Source organism: Protopterus annectens, chromosome 6.part0 (assembly GCF_019279795.1).
Source record: "Protopterus annectens isolate FY-2018-M chromosome 6.part0, PAN1.0, whole genome shotgun sequence".
Lineage (NCBI taxonomy): Eukaryota > Metazoa > Chordata > Ceratodontiformes > Protopteridae > Protopterus > Protopterus annectens.
The window spans coordinates 504218768-504241842 of NC_056737.1; the positions used below are offsets into that span (position 1 = coordinate 504218768).

At 39.0% G+C, this 23075-nt stretch overlaps 1 protein-coding gene across 1 annotated transcript in view; it reads left to right on the plus strand.

Annotated features, from left to right (window-relative positions):
* The window catches only part of SQLE (squalene epoxidase), a 408293-nt gene that overhangs the window by 254197 nt on the left and 131021 nt on the right, over positions 1-23075 (plus strand). The window contains exons 6-7 of the mRNA XM_044074219.1: positions 14299-14412; positions 20034-20205. Coding sequence (XP_043930154.1) covers positions 14299-14412; positions 20034-20205 — 286 coding nt within the window. The remainder of the gene's footprint in view (positions 1-14298; positions 14413-20033; positions 20206-23075) is intronic.

Below are 23075 nucleotides of genomic sequence, written 5' to 3' on the forward strand. Positions count from 1 at the left end.
TATGTGATAGCAGTGCTAAGATGCCTGGGGTATTCTGTGAACGAAATAAAGTCCAGTCTAGTACCCTCTCAGGACATGTGCTTTCTGGGTGTGAGACTGAATACAGCATCCCAGATGGCCTTTTTGACCCCGGACAAACAAAAGAATCTTTCTCTTTACTTCCATCAATTGTCTCATCAGTCCAGGCTGACTGCAAGGACAGTCCTTCAAGCCTTGGGGTTCATGGCATCTTGTATTCTGGTGCTTCCCAATGCCAAACTGCATATGAGGAAGCTACAATGGTATCTCAAAAATGTATGGACACAGCACTGCCAAGATATGGACACTGTCATTCAGATAATACCTTGCATTCAAAAGGAATTTTTGTGGTGGGCTCAGGAATGTCACTTAAACAAGGGACTCTCTGTGACCCGGCCAGAGGCGAGTCAGATTCTAACGACAGATGCCTCAGACAAAGCTTGGGGAGCTCATCTAAATGGAAAGTGGATACAAGACACGTGGCCTGCCAGACTTCTACATCTACATATCAATTTGAAGGAGATGTTAGCAGTCCAATTTGCATTAATAGCTTTCAAGGATTTACTTCTTACAGGGCAGGTGTTGATTCTAACAGACAACACAACTGTCATGTGGTACATCAACAAGCAAGGGGGAACACATTCTTATCCTCTGTGCAGACAAGCAATGATTTTGTGGGAGACTGCTCTCAGTTTACAGCTAAATCTTCAGGCAAGGTTTCTGCCGGGAGCACAGAACTCCTTAGCAGACGTGTTGAGCAGACAAATAATGGATCCCCACGAGTGGAAATTGGATCCTCATGTTTTTCAGAAATTGACAGTGTCATGGGGAACTCCAGACATAGATCTGTTCGCTTCTCCACTAAACTACAAGCTGCCAAAGTTTTGCACAAAAAGTTTTCATCCCACAGCCTGGAAAGTGGATGCTCTTTCATTCAATTGGAGCAATCTTCATGTGTATGCCTTTCCACCTCTGCCTCTCCTCCCAAAGGTACTTCTGAAGGTCAGACAGGACAAGCCAAAGATGATTTTAATAGCTCCAGATTGGCCTCGACAGCACTGGTACCCACTACTGAGAAGTCTGGTACAGGAGCCTCCATGGCCTTTACCTTGATTCCACACCTGCTGTCTCAGGAGAACAGTCATTTACTCAATGTCAAACTTCACTCTCTTCACCTGACAGCCTGGCATATTCTGTTTTAAACCCTGGAGGGTCTCAGCTTCCACAGCAAGTTTTGAATGTTATTTTGGAGGCCAGGAGGCCTAGTACAAGGAAAGTGTACGCAGATAAATGGAAGAGATTTTTATTTTGGAGTGCAGCAAAAGCATTTGATGTTTCTAAGCCTAATTTAAGTGTGGCTCTTCAATATCTTACTGAGTTACTGGACAAGGGTTTGTCCTTCTCTTCTATTAAGATTCATGCTGCAGCAATTTCTGCTCACTATGACTGTGACCCACCATTGTTTTCTCATCCTTTGTTTAAGCAATTCCTTAGAGGGGCAAAGAATATAAGACCCCCACGGAGAGCTCCTACTCCTGCTTGGGATCTCAATTTTGTGTTGGAGAAACTCACTCTACAACCTTTTGAGCCTGCAGCTAATGCTGAGTTGAAATATTTATCATGGAAGACTGCTTTTTTGTTGGCCATTACCTCTGCGAGAAGGGTTTCTGAATTACAGGCCCTTATGGCGGTTGAGCCTTTCTTAATTTTCCATAAGGATAGGGTATCTTTGCGTACTAATCCTTCCTTTATGCCTAAAGTGGTTTCTAGTGTGGCTTTAAACCAAACTATTCATTTGCCTACCTTTTATGCGAACCCCCAAAATAAAGGGGAAAAGATTTTGCACACTTTGGATATACACAGGCAGTTGCGATATTATTTGAGCAGAACTAAAGGGTTCAGGCAGTCTCAGCAGTTATTTGTTTCTTTTGCTTTGAGTTCTCAGGGCAAGCCTGTGTCAAAACAAACTATTTCTAAGTGGATTGGGTTGTGTATTGCTTTCTGTTATTCCCATCATGGTAAGGAGATTCCAGCTGGGATTAGGCCCCATTCCACTAGGGCTACTGCCACTTCTACAGCCTTTCTAAGGGGGGTAGCAACTAAAGATATTTTGGAGGCTGCTACTTGGAGTTCAGTGCATACTTTCTCTAAGCATTATCATCTTCCTCTTTACTCTAAATCGAGGGCTGGTTTTGCCACTGCAATTTTACAGGGCATTTTGGCAGCTCCTACTGCTTTTTAGTTGTGCCATCCTCCCTTTTCTCTGCTTTGGGATTCTACCCAAGTGTAAGGACTGCAGCAATGTGAGATGAAGAACGTAGTACAGTTTTGTACCTACCATAAATGTAAATGTTCGAAGATCCACATTGCTGCAGTCCAATTTACCCTCCCTCCTTCCCCTCTGTAGTTAGAGGCAGTTGTGTGGTGTGGGTTGTACATATTATAAATATTGTATATATTGTACATATAGTTAGTACACAGGTGTTTGGTTGTTTTTGGTTGTCTTTTGGTTTTGACCTTTCTGTTTAGGGTCTTCTGACATCTGGGGCAAGAAAAGACTGAGGATATGACGTCGGTCATGCGCATATGTACCCTGACGTCCTGATGTCAGTCTTATGCGCCTTGACCGACGTCAGCCTAATACTTTGATATTCGGGCCGACCGAGGACAGCGGACTACCCAAGTGTAAGGACTGCAGCAATGTGGATCTTCGAACATCTACATTTATGGTAGGTACAAAACTGTACTTTTCTCAAGTAGTCTCAACCTAAAACAGGTGACCTATGATGAAAGGTGATGAAAAAGCATAATAAGTAATGAAACTAATTTGATTTATTATAGACTTCTTTTACTTGAGAAAATGCATATCCATTCTTATTATCTTATTTTGTCAATGTCCTGCGTTAATAGTACTAGCATTTTAAAAGTACCCCAGTTGCCTCCCTGATTAACTCTGGATTTGACCCTAATTCTGTATTTGGCCCTGATTTGTTGAGAACGATGCATCCACCCATTTATGTATCCATCTATCTGTTGCTACAGTCATTTCATTCTGACACTCATCTGCTGATCCACAAAACCACTAGGTCCTTTCCCTCCCTTCCTGCTTACTTGATGTGAGATTTATTTGTGCTTCTCTCATATGATGGACCCTACTTCTTTCAATGGTGATTTTTTTTCTTTAAGGCACACGGTTATTTTTTGCAGCCTGCAGTATCGTTCCTGGAGGTCCATGACCACACTGTGACCGCAGTTTTTTGTTCAATGAAGACCTAACATTACCTGGGATTTGTTGATAGATGGAGAGCTTGATCAATATATGCATGCTGTTATAAACTGTTGTTAACATCCTGTGTGACACTTCCTCTAATAAATGGCTCAGTAGTTTCCATGATATTTCCATTCTCTTCCAGGGAACACTGATACATTGTCCTGACCCACCTAACCACCTGACATCTAACACCTGTTTGGGCATTCAGTCTTCTTGCCCACAACCAGCTACCTAGCACTTTTGTCCTTCGTCCCTTGTTTGGATTTGAATTCCAACTGAGCTGATGGCATCTCTGTCCCTTGCTTTAATGTAGTCGTGCACTACTTGAATACAAAAAAGGGACAACTTTTGCCTTTTAAAATGCATTGTCTAAAAGGTCTGCTGACACCCATTCACCCTAAAAAAGCATTCTAGTGAAGTATAAAATAAGTTCTGCATGTACACATTTTATTTTCTTAAAAGTGAATGCTCGTTAGTTTTATTGCCATGTATAGCAACACATTACATAATCAGAACAATAATAGTAAACAAATATAGCAAACAAAACAAAATAAACAGCAAACATTAAATATCGTAAAATCTGCAAGGCAAATATAGTAATACTGTGGGTAAAACTCAATGAAGACAATTACAGCAACATTATATTTATTTTGTGATCATAGCAACTGTTACTTTTCCATAATATAACCTTTAAAGTATTGCATGGAGTAAGCAAATTCAATAAAAAACTTAACAGATGTTGTGTTTTCAGGATTTGTTTTGCTGACTCACACAATAAAATATCTTATCTTTCATTCAGTCATCATAACCTGTGGACAATAAATCAATAAACAAAACAATTGTAACACACAAGATCAGAACATATTTAACAGAACAACAACATTAAACTCCTACATCTTTTTTTAAACAACTTTATTGAATGATCACTTGAAACACAGGCAAACTTAGATTTATATACAAGTAATCAAACAATATTAGTAAGTTCATACTTACAAACATTATGCATCATACATCACATATATTGTATTGTTACATGTCATATAATCAAAGCAAAATTACATAAACTGTTCAATTCCTGCTTTCTCTTAAACTTCATTCCTCCTCCAAAACATTTTTCTGTATGCATTGTTGCCACAATTTCCATTTTTTCTTTGTAATTTATTCCTTCCATTTTCTAAAGATCCCACTTTCTGTTCTTTTATCTTTGTTACAATACTCACTACTTCTGGAATAGTAAGTTTAGGTTTTAATTTCCATGTTCTTGCAATTCATTGCTTTTTTTTGGCAGCCACAAAATTAACTCCTACATCTTTGAGCAGGTACACATAGTCTGTATCACGGCCAACAGCCAAATTCAGCATTGACATCTTACTAGGGACAAAACTAGTTGAGCTGTGCAGCATTTAGCTGGGTAATCTATTTGTTCATATAATGTCCAGTGTGCCTGCACTGGGCAGTTCCAACAGTCCCCATATAGTCTTGGTGTCCTAGCCTGCAGAAAACATGATTACTGCTTGTAGTTCCAGCCATACAGTGTTGTACAACAGAACTGCAAGCCAGAATTATTATTATTAATATGAGTTTTAGTATTATTATTATACCAGCAGCACTTGTGGTCAAACTGTGTACAAAGACTGCAAAGCAATGTTCAGCACTGAAGTCAGAATGATAAGACTGGAAGCATGTAGCTGCTAAATGAACTGTTACGGTAATTCCACTGCAAGGAGTACTTTGCAGGATATCCAGGTAGAGGCAGTAGTGACAGACAGGGGGTTTACATCAACAGACCTTTTTTAAACGAAAAGCATGTAACTGTAATGTAAAGCATTACTGACTAGCTCTAATCTTCAGGGCTTTGTCAGAAAATTAAACATTTTATGAGGAACATGACAAGATCTGAAACAAAGTCAGTCACATTTTGCAAAACCAGGGCCAGCTGATACTTATATTGAAAAAATACACAGTAAAGCAGTTTAACTCCCTTTTTATTAGACAAAGCAGACTGATGAGAAACTATTTGAAATTGCAGTCATGCTACCGCATCCGTAATTGGTAACCAGTAACAGCAGTTTCCATTTAACTTTACCTTAAACGATGTTTAGGTTACAAGATAAAGTGCCCAATGCCAGACTTTTTAATTTAACTGACAACGTACAGAATCCTACATCCAGAATAGGAGAATTCAAGCACCAGAACAAGAAACCGACTATTTATTAAGATTAAAACACTTACATACCAAAATAACGTTAAAAAAGATGAGCACTTTCGTTCTAAACAATGTTAAAACTTCTGGTGCCTGGATTCTGGTATTTTGGGTGTACTGGTTTGTCTTTGTTTTCTCTTGGTGATAACTTACAGACTCCCATGACTCTGTTATTCTGCTGTTTCAGTGAGACTTTCACAATCTGAGTGTTCAAAAAATATTACATTAGAAAAGAAAAAAATTATCAGATGCATGCAGCACCTGCAAGTACGAGAGACCAATTACACAAACACTGAGTCAGCTAATCTTGTAAAAATGCAAAGAACAGAAAATAAATAAGCAGAATAAAAGCAGTCTTTGTATTTTTAAGATGAAGAGCTATGCACTGATGCAGTAAAAAAAGTCAAAATATGGGAACTTTGACACTCTCCCCTCTAATTCCACCATAAAGCTAATAGGAACACAAAATTAGGGTTTCATTCAGGATGGGAACTAATAGAAGGCTGGGGAAGGGGATGTACAAAATAATTTAAATAAAATGACACTCTGGGCGGGAATGTATGTGACGTTGATAAGGTGGGTGTTACCTTCTTGGCTGCCCTGAATTCAAACCCGAATTTTAAATGTTGGGATTGTCCCTTTAAGTTCTGTGCTGCTGAGACTGGAAATACTACTCAGTGAAACGTAAAAACTGAAAAGTGTGCTGTCGATTTAATAGTTCCTATGCAGTGTGCTAAAACTACTGCTAGGGTAATTGAATTATCTTTGTGCCACTGTATTATAAATAGGCTTGTAAGACAGCCTTTTTTGTAGAAGCAGTGCCTTGCCATGTAATAGAGGCATACTTTTCTGTGTTAAACATCTCATGGTGTGTATGCATAAAAGCAGTAACAACAGGAAGTAGAGGTAATATGCATTCATTCATGGTGACAGAAAAGAATATCCTCTTACATGTACAAATTGTAACCTTTCATTTACCTCATAGTATAAAAGTAGAAAAAGATTTTCCCTATTTAAAGCATGATGGAAAATGTGGGAGCAGGAAGAAGCCATAGGCACAGTATGGCAGGCTGATATGCTTAATAGGAAAGAGGTGGAGTGGCAGTTTGGTGCACACATTAACCATAAGACTTGGGGGGAGAGTAAAGCAATCACGCTGACTTAGGGATTTGGAATCAAAACCAGGAGAATGGCATAGAAAGTATAAAAAGTGCCAGAATTTTGTTGTAGGTTGCAGAAGCATAGCTGGTTCAACCAGCACCCTGGACCAGTACTATGAACCAGCACACCACCCCCTCAGTTATTCATATGAAGAGCAAAAAAACCCATTTCAGTGTAACAAGCTAAGTTAGATTTATAGGTCCCCAATTTCTTCCGTTAAAGATCTCCCCCCAAATGGATGTTCCTTCTACTGGCACACCAACTGGGTTGCCAGATGCATGACCCCACCCCACCCCCCCAGCCATTCAGGTCCCATCCTGTCCAGGCATGTCTAAGAGTCAGCTCCCGGTATTTTCACCTGTCCACCTAATGAATCTGGGCATCTTGGGGCAATGTCGCAGTTGCCTCATGTGCACTGACAACCCTGTCCTCCTACCACCCAGCACTACAACCTGTGAGAGATGCACTTATATAGCCAAACTGAAAGCCAAGCTCTCTCCGGCCAAGACTGTACTAGACAGTCAAGAGGAGGAGGTAAACACCTGCACCACACCACACTCAACACATAGTCCATCAAAACCTACACGACCTAAACCCACACATAGTAACACAAAAAAACACACCTACATTCGCAGAGGCTCTCAATAAAAATCTGCCCAAACAACAGAGACCTCCAAAGCTGAAACGCAAGCAACCACCACCCCTCAATACTACCCAAATGACACATAGCCCACAAAATCAGTTTGCCACTCAACCTCAACCCATAAGGCAAAACAACATACCCAACACATTAGTCATAGATGACTCTATAGTCAGGCACTCTGATGTCCCACTCACCAGACTAAACAAGGAGAAAGTTACTGTCAGCTGCTTGTCCGGTGCCAGGATCCGCCAGATAATGCAAGCGCTCAGGTCACTCCACAACAAATACAAATATGACTTTGTCATTGTCCATGTTGGTGTGAATGACCTGAGATGTACCTCCCTGGACTACATGAAAAGAGACATGGAGGAGCTCTCGGATCATGTAGCCAAGGCAGGTATGACCTAGCCCTGAGTAGCATCCTGCCATCGACCAGAATGATACCACAATACAAGGACAAAATTATTGACTTCAACTATTGGTTAAGCTTCTGGTGTCATTCTAATGGGATCCAGTGTCTGTCTGCCTGGGACGACATGATTGACAGACCATGATGTTTTGCCAGAGATGGCCTGCAACTATCGCCCCTGGGATTCCAGATACTGGGTAAGCCTCTTGCCACCCCTATAGTGCCTTTTTTAGGCAAGGTTCAAATGGCAAACTCACCACGGTAGCAGATATAAGCAAGCAAAATCTGAGGGTAATGCTACTCAGTGCTATAAGTCTAAACCTCAAAATACACTCACTCTAGGCACTCCTTGAAATGGAGAACATCGACATCTGTGCAGTGACGGAGACCTGGTTCAAGGCTCCAGAGAGCACCCCTGCATTACCAGGCTATAACTCATATCACACCTTTCGGCCACCTAACCTGGACCAAAACTCTAAAGGAGGAGGCGCACCTATATTCATTAAGGATATCCACACCTCCAGGCTAGTTGCTTAACATAATGTATCCGAAATTATCCAAGTGCAACTAACATTGGGCAAGACTGCAATCTAGGTTGTAGCTTGTTACAGATCCCCCTCAATGCCCCAGGATGCCCATTCCACGTTTCTTGATATACTGGGTAATATTAAGGTAAAACCCAATACCCTAATAATGGGCGATTTCAACTACCCCACCATCAAATGGAAAAACTACTCATGTACTAACTCATTTGCTCAACGCTTTCTGGAATTCATAAATTCCAACACCCTGGATCAGCTTGTCCATACCCCCACCAGTGGCAGCAATATCCTGGACCAGGTCATTACCAATATGGGCAACTCGTGTTCCACGCCAGAGGTCAACTCCTCACTGGCCAGATCCGACCACAAGCTAATCACCCTAGACATCCCGCCCCCACCACCCATTAACAAAACCACCGTAAAAAAACTTCTTCAAAGCCAACTTCATGCTTCTTAAGAATGAAATGGCAAGCTTCACGACACCCATACAGACGGAAAATAGAAGTACGACTGCTGAATCCTGTATTCATACACTGTATAAGCACATACATGAATGCATGGATCGTGCCATCCCCAACAGAACCAAGATGCTTTTGTTTGTTTGTGTCTTTCGGCTTTTCCCGGTTAGGGGTCGCCACAGCAGAACTCTGGTCCGCTAATGATTGGCAGTTGATTTTTACGTACTGGCTTGCTGGGCCTAACGCACTACCTTCAACAAAGGAATGCCCATTCACGCATGTCGCCACACAGAAGACGCTCTAACTGAGAATCGAATGGGCAACGTCTAACTGTGAGGTGACAACGCTACCGCAGCACCACCACCGCAGTCCTAACAGAACCAAGATGCTATCCTCCAAAAAAAAAAAGGAAGCCAATGTGCTGGTCCCCTGCCATAAACAAACTCTACAACAGAAGGAATAAGCTGTTGCAAAAAAGAGTAAAAATCCCCTGACTGCAGGAACTGCCTGGTCAGCCTCAGTAAGAAGCTGAGATCCATCATAAAATCCTCCAAAGCTAGTTACGAAAATAAAATTGCCACTGATTTTTAAAGACAACCACAAAGCATTCTACAGCTATGTCAAGAATCTCAATGGCAACACTCAGGTCTGCTCTGAGCTACAGCACAATGACACTAGATATAAAGAACCAACTGATATTGCCATCATCCTGGTAGATAGGTTCAGTGCAAACTTCACCCCCCCTCACCCCCCAAAGGGCCCATCACTATACCGGAAGAATGCAAAGCCCCTGTAGTCATGGCTGCACAAGTAAAGACCGCAGTCTCCAAAGCCAAGAACACAGTATCCATGGGATCTGACAACATCCCAGACTGCGTTCTGCACAAACTACAGAACAAACTGGCACCCCACCCAAGTACCATGTTCAATCATAGCCTTACTTCAGGCTTTGTGCCTACTAAGTGGCGCACAGCGATGGTTATCCCACTCCACAAAGGGGGGCACCACCACAGACCCCGGTAACTACCGCCCCATTAGCCCGATGAGCCTGGTGTGCAAGGCCATGGAACGTACCATCTTGGAACTTATAGACAAGGACATAGATAACCTCTGGACCCCACTCCATTTGGGTTTGTAAAAGGTAGGTCATGTCTCCTAAACCTGATTGACTTCTTTGAAGCAGTCACCAGAGCCGTGGACGAGGGTAAGCTGGTGCACACAGCCTATCTTGACCTTGCCAAGGCTATTGACACCATCCCCCATTCTGGAATTATAGATAAACTCAAGATGGGTGGCCAACTGGCTCGCTGACAGAACCCACACAGTGAAAGTATCAGACTCCAAATCCAACTTCAGATCAGTGACAAGTGGAGTACCACAGGGCTCAGTCCTGGGTCCTCTCCTGTTTGGCATCTACTAATCAGAAGTCCAGGCTAGTACAGCAGGTCTTTGGCTAATAAAGTTCGCAGACGACTGCAAACTAGGTGCCATAATAGAGTCGCCTAATGATGTGGACATTCTACAAAGGGGCGTCACTGAGACTGATGCTTGGTGTCAAAGTCATGACCTCAAGTTCAATGCCAAGAAGTGCATTGTTATCCCCTTTGGGAAAAACACTGTACCCATGAACTACCACATAGGCGGTAGCCTACTAAACACCGAAAGTGTGATAAGAGCCCTTGGGACACAGGTGGACAGTAGTTTCTCCTTTGATAATCACATCGCCACAGTAGTCAGGAAATCCTTCTACGTGGCACACCTCATCACAAAGGGTTCACCTCCAGAAAAAAAGAGGTAATTTTTCCTCTCTACTCGTCCCTCATTAAACCCATTATAGAGTACAACACCCCGTTTGGCATGTACCTCACAAGACATCTACAACAACTAGAAAGGCCACAGAAGTACCTCACTAAGAGGATTACTGGCTTCAAACAGATGCCATACATAGACCGTCTCAAAAAATTCCAGTTCTACTCATTTGCTTATCGCCTACTCAGAGGCGACCACTGTCTAACATACAAAGCCATGTCAAACCCAGATCTGTTGGACATGCTACACTTAAAGAAACCCCAATCCCTCTGAGCTACATGCTCCAGGGACCTAAACCTTGCTACCACAATAAACAGAACATGCTGGAGGGATAGATTCCTGTCCCAGAGACTTCCTATGCTCTGGAACAGACTTACCCATTCATGCCAGCAAAGCTGCTCATTAGTCATCTTTAAGAAAAATCTCAGCAATTGGATGGGAAATAGGAAATTCACCCCAGGGATCACTTCTGTGGCTCTGCTATACAGGGGCACAGGAAAATAACTTTCTTGGGTGGCGAAATCCAGGGAACTATTTTGGCTAGGCTTATATAGGCTCCAGAGCCGATAGCCTAGTATACCTACTTATGAACCTATTTCTGTGCCCTGGCCCAACCCTCCTTCAACTTGTTTCATTAAAAACAAAATAGTCTTCTTTTAAACTGTAGCAAACTGCTTGTTACAAATGTAGCAACAGTTGCTACAGTTTATATCCTGCCTGCACAGAGAACTACAGTGCTCAGGTTTAAGATTTAAAAAAAAAAATCTTCTTTTTAAACTGTAGCAAACTGCTAGCTACAAATATAGCAAACAGTTGCTACAGTTTATATCCTGCCTGCACAGAGTGTTTCAGCTCTCAGGTATTAGTTTAAAAAAAGTCTGTAGCAAGCATTTGCTACAGTTATGCCACACACAGAGTTCTACAGTGCTCAGGTTTAACACTGGTATTACATTAAAGAGAAATTGGGATCAGCTGATTGTGCCCCCAGCGCTTTATGCCTGAGGCACTTGCCCCTTTCGTCCCACCATAGCTACAGCACTGGTATGCTGATGATAAAAAAGATCCCATCTACTAGAAGCATGCCCCAATGTAGAGCAACAGAAACCCAAACTGTAAGAGATGTTGGTATAGAAAGAAATTAACTAATAGAAAACTCCAAAGTAAAAATCAGCTTAAGACAGATGTATACACAGAAATTTACAAGATATGATTGTACAGAAACAGGGAAAATATCATAGAAGAAGAAGAAAGGCTCTTGCATGAGGATCCTAAGAGCAATCTAACTACAGAAACTGACCTAGAGAATATATAAGGAGGTTGTCTGAAGGCAGCAAACCAGAAAGTTGTTCTTCACCTGTAGGATCATTGTGAAGAAAGACCTTGGGATCCTGTAGGATCATTGTGAAGAAAGACCTTGGGATCCTGTAGGATCATTGTGAAGAAAGACCTTGGGATCCTGGAGTGTGAGAGACCAGATGGGGCTAACTTTTGCAATGTACCTTGTGTGGAAGAGGGGCCTGGGACAGGCATGCACTCTTGGCCTTTTGTTTTAAAAACAACCTGTGTCCCGGAGGGGTGCATGTGCAGTGAGTATTAAGTAAAAGCATCTTAAAATACTGTTTATTTTTGTTGGAAACTGCAAAGCTAAGTAGCCTGTTATTTTGGTTTCATTTCTGACTTGCAAAAATAACATTGTATTTTGTATATGTCCTTCCTTTACTATCTATGGACTTGCAACACACACGCATATTTATATGTGAGTATATTAAAAAATACAGACATATCAAAATATAGACATTCACAATGTCAACACCAAAATAATGGCAGGTTGTAATATCAGCACATCAAAATACCCAACTGCAAGTGCCTACATAACTTAATGGAAAAAGAGAAAATATTTTTGCTAACAGCTTACTTCCCTAAGGGGGAGGGGCATGATTAAAGATGAGGTTAGCACACACATTAGTAAAATCTCACTCTCACATTAACTGTGGGGGTAGAATGGATACCTTGTGCAAAATCAGAGATCTTCTAACTCCATATGTACAGTTACAGTATACTCAATCCAAACTCTGCTCCTACCACATTTATTTTATGCTCCTCCTATACTAAAGTAGAAACGTGCTACAACAAAATTACTAAATTTGCCACAAACCTTTCCATCCCAGCTCATCATTGTATTGCTCTCCATCAAGCCTAGTGGCTAAAACTGAAACATACTCTGAGATTTATGAACTAAATCTATTAATCCCTGTAGTCATTTCATGTAACACAACTTTAGAACTCTGTTTCTTCTAAAATGCTAAGGAATGCTAGTCTACATACTGTTTCTATTGTAAAAACAATATAATGATGTAACCCTTTAAGCTTTTTTATAAGTAATATTACACAGAATTTCCTTTTTCTCTTTCTGATGTACTTTGTATATGTAACTGTAATGCTGTAATTTAGCATGGAGTGTTGCTTCCCAAGACTTGTGTTGAAATGGGTCTGTTAGCTTTGTTGAGCTATCATGGCTAAGAAATAATAATACCCATTTGTTAACCAGGTAGGCCCACTGAACACAGAATCCCTTTTCAGGGCGACCTGGAAGCAACATCTGGTTAAGTAATTTGCTCAATGTCACACAGTAGACAAATGGGGGTTGAGGGTATCAAACCATGTACTGCAGAAACTACAGCTTCCAGCTTTAAACCTCTGCACCTAGTTTGCATCTAGTTAGTCTGCATCTAGTTTCACATTTTTCCACTGCATTTTTATAATTCCACATGGCAGATTAAGTTGGCTGATGACAAGCCCCTTGGTTTAAATGAAACAGTAAATGTGTCTTTCGGCTTTTCCCGGTTAGGGGTCGCCACAGCAGAACTCCGGTCCGCTAGTGATTGGCAGTTGATTTTTACGTGCCGAGTTGCCAGCCCTGACGTACAACCTTCAACGAAGGTACACCCATTCACAGATGTCTCCACACAGAAGATGCTCTAGCTGAGAGTCAAACCGGTCAGCTTCTTTCTGTGAGGCAACAACGCTACCGCAGCACCACCACCGCGAGATTAAATGAAACAGTAAATATTAGATGTTTTCTTAGGGATAGAAAACTTTACCATCACATAAAGGGTTAACAGCTTTAGAGACTGTTCTTGATTAAGTGTCCTTGGAGTGCCTAGCATCACAGTGTTGGAATGTTCTATCTATGGCATGTTTTAGAACAACAGTGGGTCACCAGAAAGCTGACCAAAATGGATGGGATAAGCATCCCCTGGTGTCTGAGAAAAGGACATAGTTTGTGGCAAACTTTTTTCAGGAGAATAAGGAAGATACTTTACCATCTGGTGTATCACTGTGGTTATGATACATGTTTGAAAAAAAGAAAGGGTGGCGCACGTAAATATGATAACCTTCGATACTGTGACTGAGGTCAGAAAAAAAGATGTGACCAAGAAGTTGTTGGGAAGGTAGTTGCTGACCAATACACATTACTGTTTTTCTAACACTTGTCTCAGAAAGGCTGACACATTAGTATATCTAAATGGGATCCATTATCTGCTTTCATCATTTGCATTTACTTCATTTTACCTGGTATCATAGTTTGTATGGCTATTTTTATTACATTTGTTTGCAGCTGTTTAATGGATGTTTTTTATGTGTTACTGTAATGATTTGTTTCATTTTCTTTATCAATGACATAGCTAACAGCAGGTTTCAACTCTTTAATAATAATAATAATAATAATAATATATAGTTAGATAACTTAAATGAAGATATGCTGTTTTTTTTTTTATTGTAGGAACTTCATGCCCCTCTCACAGTAGTTGCTGATGGTCTTTTTTCCAAATTTAGAAAAAGCCTACTCTCCAGTACAATAACTACTACCTCACACTTTGTCGGTTGCATCATGCAGGTAAGATTTGCATTACTTGTTGGCACCTGGGCAGCGACAGCTTTACAGTAGGCTGGCTGAATTTTTTGTTAGGGTCTGTATTAAGCATTTTCTGTTTAAATTCATGATTAGAATTTTGAACACGTTCTGTTTGTGCTATCCTTCAAAAAACATGATGAGATAGAAGTTTTCTAGATGAAGTTAACAATCAGATTAACACATCAGCCAGCACAGGAGGTGGTCGCTAAGTGAATGGTGAATTTATTTTCAAAAAATTAGCTCTAAATGGAGTGGTTTTGACGTATGCAATGACTTCATCAGTATCAAGTGATAGCTAAGAACTAAAAGGTCTTATAACACCATCAACTGAAATGTCATCTCTTGTTTTCATATTATAAATCAAAAGATAAATGTTTATAAAAAGGTCAAAGCACATTACAGATTTGTAATAATCTTCTGCAGCACACTGTATCACATAATTTTAAAATCAGCCCCTCAAAAATTGTGAATAAAAATTCTCTCAATAAACAATTATTTATTTATTTATTTTACATTTGTTGACCGGGCTAGTCCAACTGGATACATGTCCATTTTCAGTGGAGGCCCGGGGAGAGAAGCTCCACATTAAACTAATAAAACAGGACAGCAAAAAGTCAAAAAATATTTGTGTTATAGTACATCCTGCCGTTTAGTCACAGGATCGTAGCATCATAGTCGATTACTAGGCTTTTGACCTGGAGGTCATTTCTAACCTATCCGTTTTATCTCAATATAATACCATAGAAATTCTATTCAATATCCAAAATTACATTTAGTAATGACTGCCTATGTCCAGAAAGACTGGCCATAAATCATTATTTTACAGCTTCAAATACATTTGCACTTAAATAAATTTTAACCTTATTCATATTTAAATCCATGTAATGTGATAAAGCAGTTTTTATTCATCTTTATCAGTTTAGAAATTGTAAGCATTGCTCAGCTAGTAGGCTCAGCTAGTAGGAGGTTTTACTGACCTCTAGTGGCTAAGTGCATAATTCCATGCATATAAATTCAGTAAAAAAAGAACATAGAAGTGTAACCAGTTAGTACCACTATTAATAATAAATTCAAAGTTTTTGTTATACAGCCTTTACCTAGTCAGATCATATCATTCAATGGGAGAGGGGGGAGTAATGATCCAGTATTAATAATCCAGAATCCCTAATTTTACTTAAGATCTCTTGGCACTTAATTGGTGGCAAGTTCCGTAACATACACTTGTCAGTTCCCTTGAAAACGCAGTGGGTATTCAAGTGAACAAACAAGTATTTATTTAGTTTTGCACTTGTGCCTAACCAGTTAAGTGCTCACGTAAGCAGAACTTTAAAGCTTGTGATGTCTGTCCAGCACAGAATGCTCAACATGTGCAGTGACCAGGTAAGTGACCCATTGTGAGTTGCAGGTTACCAAATCTCTAATGCTGAAAGCTTTTTTTACAGTTGTGTGTGATGAATGTTTTAGTTGTACATACATATTCTGATACACTACAATTTCTGCAAAGTTACTTCTTTTCACGACTGTTTTATGCAGAATGTCCATTTTATTTTCACAAGAATTGACGTGTGTTTATCAAACTCGACAATATATAAATGTTATATAAAGAGGAGAAATTTTGGACTGTGATTTTTTATGCTTATAACAACACAATTCTAGTTTTTTTTTAGATTTTCTAAATTAAGAGCTAAAATAGTCTAGCTAAAAAGCCCCTTTCAAATAATGATTTTCTTATGGCTGCTGGCTGTCATCAGTTTCATATGATCAGCAATATACTGAAATGACAGACTGTCAGGTTGAAAAGGTATGCTTATCAAGTGATGACTATACAACTGTATCACATGATTTACAACACAGCTTTATACACAGGGGGTATAGACCAAACTTGAACAGACTTTAGGAAGGATGTAGGCTACCATGAGATTTATTCCAACAAATACTTCATATGCAGCTTGATAATTCTTTGCAAGTAATGATTGTTAATCAAAACTGGTCTATTTTAAAGGAAGATTGTGTGTGTGTGTGTGTGTGTGTGTGTGTATATATATATATATATATATATATATATATATATATATATATATATATATATATATGTATATATATATTGCAGTCATTACTACCAGATAATTGTAGTTTTTCCTTTTGCAAAACTAAAAGCTTAGGATAGCATTTTAATAAACATAAAAAAATGTATTTACTTTGAGCACCAGAACTTTCACAGACAATGGCAGTTAAAGGAAGCAATCATTGTGGAAGTTGTAGTGTGTTAAAGGAAGTAATCATTCTGGAAATTGTACTGTGGGTAAATATGTAAAATATACAATTTCAGCAAAGCTGGCATTAGATGTCTGATAACTTTTACTTTTCTCAGCGCATCATTTACTCAGTCTCATCCATATGTGGTGTGTGTTCCACACTTTCCAGACATCAAGACCATTAAAGTTTTACTTATATGAGCGCTTCAGTGACATTATGTGCAAGGGTGGAGCTAATGCGAAATACAAACATTCATTGATGCATCAGAATGACCATTTTATTTTCACGAGAATTGACAAGTGTGTTTATCAAACTTGCCAATATATAAATATCATGAAATCTTAATATAAAGAGGACACACTCTGGATTATGATGACTGGGGCTTTATTTACCACCAGGTTGAATGAGATGCTCTAATTAGGTCAAGGCTTTGACTGCTCTGAATGTTCTACCTAGACTGAAAACCTTACTGTACATGTAATTGTATTCTTAGCCACTTGATGGCAGTAAAATATTTGCTATATTTGGACATTGCTTGGCATTCCTGAACAGTTCAATGTGCATTCAGTGGATCGAAGCTTGAGTAAGGTAAGAGTTTGTGAATGAGTTAAGGTGTTTACAATAATGAAGCAGCATGATTTATGGCTTTAGCATACAGGCTAAATGACAGGAAGTAATATAGCACTGGGAAAGTTTAATGATCTTTGCTTAATGAGATATTTTATTTTTATTCCCATTTTTATGGAACTTGTGTATGACAAAATGTTATAATAGTTTGTGTTGTAGAAGATTATTATGGAGTTAGACTGCGTTTTGCCCTATTATAACGCATTTACAGGAAAGCATTAAAGTATGAGTCAGCTGATGGTGTTGTACAATATTTTAGTTCTTTTAAAAATGGTTGAATTCTTAGCTACCACTTCACACTGATGAAGATATTGTGTGTATCAAAACCAGTTTCTTTAAATAAATTCAGCATTCACTTACGTAATGCTTCATATGCCGAATTCCATTGCTATTGATTTTTTTTTTCTTATGTGCAGAAGTATCAGACATGAGAATCTGTTACGTTGCATACTAACAGTAAAACTACCAGACAAGTAGAAAGTCTGAAATGTACATTTTTTATGTTTGCTTCTGGTTATGTGACAAATTCAAAGGTATTATTACTGCATCTCTTAGGATGTTGGGAGCTTAAGGGTGTCAACCCTAGTGATCAGTAATGTTTGTAAAATTCTTTGAAATATATAATGTTTGTGGAGTTTGGAAGAGTCGGCTGTAGCATTTAGAGAATCTGGCTAGACTGATCTTTCTTTATGAAGGATAGCATAACATAATGGAAATGCTGTGCGGTAATGAAGACTTTTAGAGTATAAATTTTATTTGTCTGTTAACAGCTTGCTTTTGGGCTACTAAGTTGTACAGTTGCCCTGTAATGGCATTCAGTTTTTCAGAATGTAATTAAGGTCATTGTGAAGAATATGTTGTGCTCCCCATGATTTACAAATTTCTTACAAAAATGTAACTGAGCAATATGTGTTGAACATGTTAATAAATATGGTGATGTACATGTAGCATCTAAGGATTTTCACTCTGTTTATATTCATTAGGAGATGCTTATACATTTGATAGCTGAACTTGAAGGAAAAACTTTAATAAGACTGCTAAAGTTTAAAGTAAAAAAAGGTGATGGGCTCTTCTTCAGAAGAAGAAAATCTCAGTGTAACAGGAAAGGGATGATAGTAAAGTTTTCAAATGTTTATTGGGGTCTTTACATTTTAGAACTGAAGAAACTATGATCACAGAAAGTGAAGGGAGAACCATATGGAAAGTGAATGAAATCCTCCATACCGGCCAATGATTACGTCACCTGAAGAGGCTTATGTTACAGGGGATAAGACACCTGAAACAATAACTATCAATAGTCCCATCTCATAAAAATGACCAGCAGTACTCCTTGACTGATGGTAATGGGACCAAAGGCAGGGAGGTATAAATCTATTCCTTAAAGTTACAGATTCAGTGCTGATTTACTGAAGAGAAACTTTTCATGGTGCAAAATTTGCTACTGGATTCCTGGGATCGAGGCATATCTTTTTTGACATAATCAGTACCCATGTCAGTTTGCACCATGTTAAGGGAAATGACACAGATCCTTTGGTGATATAGTTTTGGTTTTCACTAGTCCTAGGAATGATATCAATCCTTCAGTCATCTCAGGTTGGCCTGTTCATAGAGTGTTAGGTAACTATGTTCATGCTTCGTAAAATAGACTGTATTACCTTTGCTGGACCTGAATGCTGTTTACGTATTGTATATATGTATGTATACATAAATAGATCTATACATACACGTGCATACAGTTCTTAGAATTTTTTAACCTGGAACTGATTTTAAGACACTCTGTAGAAAATCTTTTCAGGCACATGCTGAAGTTTACAATGACAAAAATTAAAGCAATGCACAAGTGGAAATGATTCTTACAGCAGAAAATGGGAAAACAAGTATAACAAAAACAGCCCAATTTAGCAAGCCAGAGTTATGGTTCTTAGGAAAAAGTAATTGCTGAACTCAGAAACACTTACAATAAATGAGTGGAGGCAATCAAATAAATATGATAGTAGAAAAGAGACAGAAAAGAGGTAAGATTGTTTCATCTGGGTTCAACATTGAATGATGTTCCATCAGTTGTCACCAAAATGATACTGCTGATCCATTAATAAATCATATTGCAGAAGTTGGTGATTGCCTTTTCATACATGCATGGGTAGTTGTACTCTCCGGCTAAATATAATTAAATATAATAGTTACACTAGCCCTTATTTGAGGGCCATTCCCAAACTAAATATACGGTCTGACTCCTCAATATATGGTACACTCAAACTAGCAATTGCATCATTTGTCGGTATCAGTGTCCACAGGAGATTCAGCTGTGACCTGCTCAGTAATATACTGATAGAGTATAATAATGGAAGATATTTCAGATGAGCTATAAAAAGAAGTAGTTGAAAAAAAAAACTATGCTGCTTGGGCTGATTGGACAGTGGAGATATCAAAGGAAGAGAAATGCAAGTAGGCACAGCAGGTGACAGAAGGGGGCAGAGTGCCTTTTGACGGGAGAACTGTATTAACAGTGGTAAATTTCTCACAGTCCCTGTGAATTTATTCCAAGAGTGAATTGTTTTCTGTAGGTAAAGCTCTCCATTTGCAAGCAGATAACTGTGAACACTGTTGATGATTTTTAAGTTACAGATGTTGCACCTTCTTTACTAATGATTAGTCTTTGCTCATATTCTGTAGATGTACCTTTTAAATTAGTAAAGTAAAAATTTGATTTCATTTTTTAGAATTCACCACAGTATAAATCAAACCATGCTGAATTAGTTTTGGCTAATCCAAGTCCAGTACTTATCTACCAGATCTCATCCACTGAAACTCGTGTATTGGTGGACATCAGAGGTGAAATGCCAAAAAACCTTAAAGAATATATGGTACAGAAGATTTTTCCTCAAATGCCAGGTGAGAATATTCTTGCATTATTATAAAAGAAGAGGCTATACAAAGTATTTGTGTTGTGAATGCATGAAATTTTGTCTTTGTGGCTGCAGTTTATATAGTTAGTTTATTCAGCTGCTGGCATCTTTTAACAAAGTACAAACATTTTACAATTATTGCATGCAGTAGTCATTAGAAATTTACAAATGGAGACTTAACTGAAAATAGTGTCTGCACCCTTTGTCAGAAAAGTTGTACCTCCCTTCTCCAGTGGCTGTAAGAGGAGGAGAAAAGTAACTTGAGTAATGCTAGCCTGGTGGCAGGAAGAACAGAGCCATCTTTAGCATAGGTGTTGCTTAAGCAAAGTTTTGAAACTGTTTTAAGTTTTCTGTCAGTTCTAACTGTGTGGGGATTTCATTCCAAAGTTTTGACACATAAAGAGACAGAGGGAGTCTCCAGCAGTGTTGAACGTCTTACTGATATGTAGTAAAAAGTTTATTGCAAGAGCGAAGGTCTCTAGTGGGTGAATAGTACAGTAGAGTATTTTGTAATGCTGGGCATTTGTCTGGAGAGTATAGTAGATTCTGAGCAATGATTAGTTGTAAGCATGTCATTTGGTTTGAGAGTTCAAGCCAGTTTAATTGTTTGATCTTTTCCCAGCAGTCATCATGCTATAAATGCATTTATTGTTACTGTATGTTATTTATCTATTAAATAATTAGACAATGTATGTCAAATTCTCTCTTGCTTTTTGAGTTAGCATGTTATGTTCATGTAAGAAATATTTAAAAATATTTAAAAATCATGTAAATAAGCTCATGTATAGATGTTTTTACCCTGTGATTATAAATGTACATCATGTGTAACTTAAATGTGGAGCTTTTCCCCCCAGGTCTCCGCTGAAAATGGGTTTTACCCAGAAGGACTTTTCTCAGTCAAAAAGACAAATAAATAAATAAATAATGACCTCTAAATATGCTATTGCTTGCAAAAAAGCAGATAACTGATTTTTTACAAAAATGAATTGCCTTTTTCCTTTCTTTAATGACTTCAAAATGGCAAAGCAATGTTGATTCAAAACTCCTGTGTTTTAGACAAGGGCGTATATTCCAGCTGTTATATCTGTGCTTGTATGTTCAGCGTCTTCATTTTTCTTAAGGTTATCAAACTAAAATTCTTAGTATCTATTTTTCTTCCTATACTCCATTCATTCCATATTGACAATTCAACTTCCCTCCTAGACCTCTTATTAGTGCACTCGTTTCTTCAGTGTTGAGATCCCTGTGGTCCATCCCTTCCCACAGGGGAAAGAATCAGGAGGCAAGAGTGGTGCCATTATCTTGTAAAGAGATAGGTATTTTTTTTTTTTTTTTTGTATGAGCCCTAATATACCTTACCACTGGTATACGCTTGCTACATGTTTGTATCAGGGAACACAGTTCCCAGTTGCAGAATTAAATGCCATTAGTGCAAGTGTGGATCAGTGTCCTCTCCTGGATCAACCAGTATTACCCCAGGGTGGGTGAGCTGGCATTTCATACTCCATTTCCATTGTGCCATTTTCTTCAGTACTCAAGTTGCTTGTCAAAGTCGGGTCATCTGCGCCCAAGTCAGGACTTTGTCTTATAGCTGGCAGTGTCCATTTTTCTTAGTCATGTGGTTGTCACTGCTCAGGGATTGAATAATCCATGTTTGATTTGAAAAGTTGGAGTTGAACTTACATTCTGTAGACTTTTCTTTTTGGTGCAGCCTGGACTAGGCTGCAGTTTATTTGTATTTTTTTCTCTTACTGCAGTCACTTTCTGCTGTTTTCTATGCATACTTTCAGACTGAACTCTCTCTTAGTGGGTCTACTTCAAATGCTTGAAGTTGCAGAACATCGAACCACACATCATCGAGGACAAGATGATCGATGTTCTACAACACTGAACATAAAAGTAGACTAAATTTAAAAAAGATAAACCTCTGCTTGTAAGTTTTTGCAGGGAGCCCAACATCCCCTGCTACTTAAATATACCAACACCGAGATCGCACTACAGTGAAGAGAACAGTAAATTTCCTGTTCCATGCCATTCTCTCAACTGTAGTCTGATCTCGGAGTTGGTATATTTTAGTAACAGGGGGTGTGGGGGTCCAGGGGGGCTTACCCCCCCTGCAAAAATGTGAAATGAAAAGTTCTCACGGCTTTGTTTTTTTTTTGTTTTTTTTTAGTTTGATATTGCATTACTTCGATCCTCTGCTCCTCAATGATCAGAGGTTTGATGTTCTGCAGTTTCAATACTCAGAAGGGGACCCCTCTTAGCACACATGTACCAGGTGTGCAGTAATGTGTATTGTCTGCACAGCTCCGAGAGAGCATGATTAACAGGCAGCAGACTTATAATGCACTTTCAGTGCTGTTTGGCAGTTATGTAATTCACTGTGTTTAAGTGCACTGAAACCTGATCTCACTACTTGAGCAAGCTCAAACTTATAAATGTGTTAGAGGCAGTCTTAATTGAAAAGTAAAAGCAAATTACTGGTTTTGCTTCTCATTTTAAATGCTTTTAACACATATATTTTGTCAAAATGTTGACTTAAATTGCCCTGCATCTGTATGCTATTCAACTCTCCATCCTTTTGGCCTGCTGCCACTTTCCCATGGTTTGTACTGTGAGGATATACATTAGTTCCTAGCCCACTGTTTGTGTAGGAGCATCTCATCACTTCCAGACAGATCCTCAGAAACCAAGAAACACAGGAACAACTGTCAGCATGTTACCAGACCCCCTCTGTGCTCTTAAAAAAACATGGTAATGTTGTAAATATACTAATCTCAAAATCAACAGGAATTCCATTATCCTAGGAGAATTTAACTACCTAACAGTAAAATGGGATACCTATACCTCAACTGT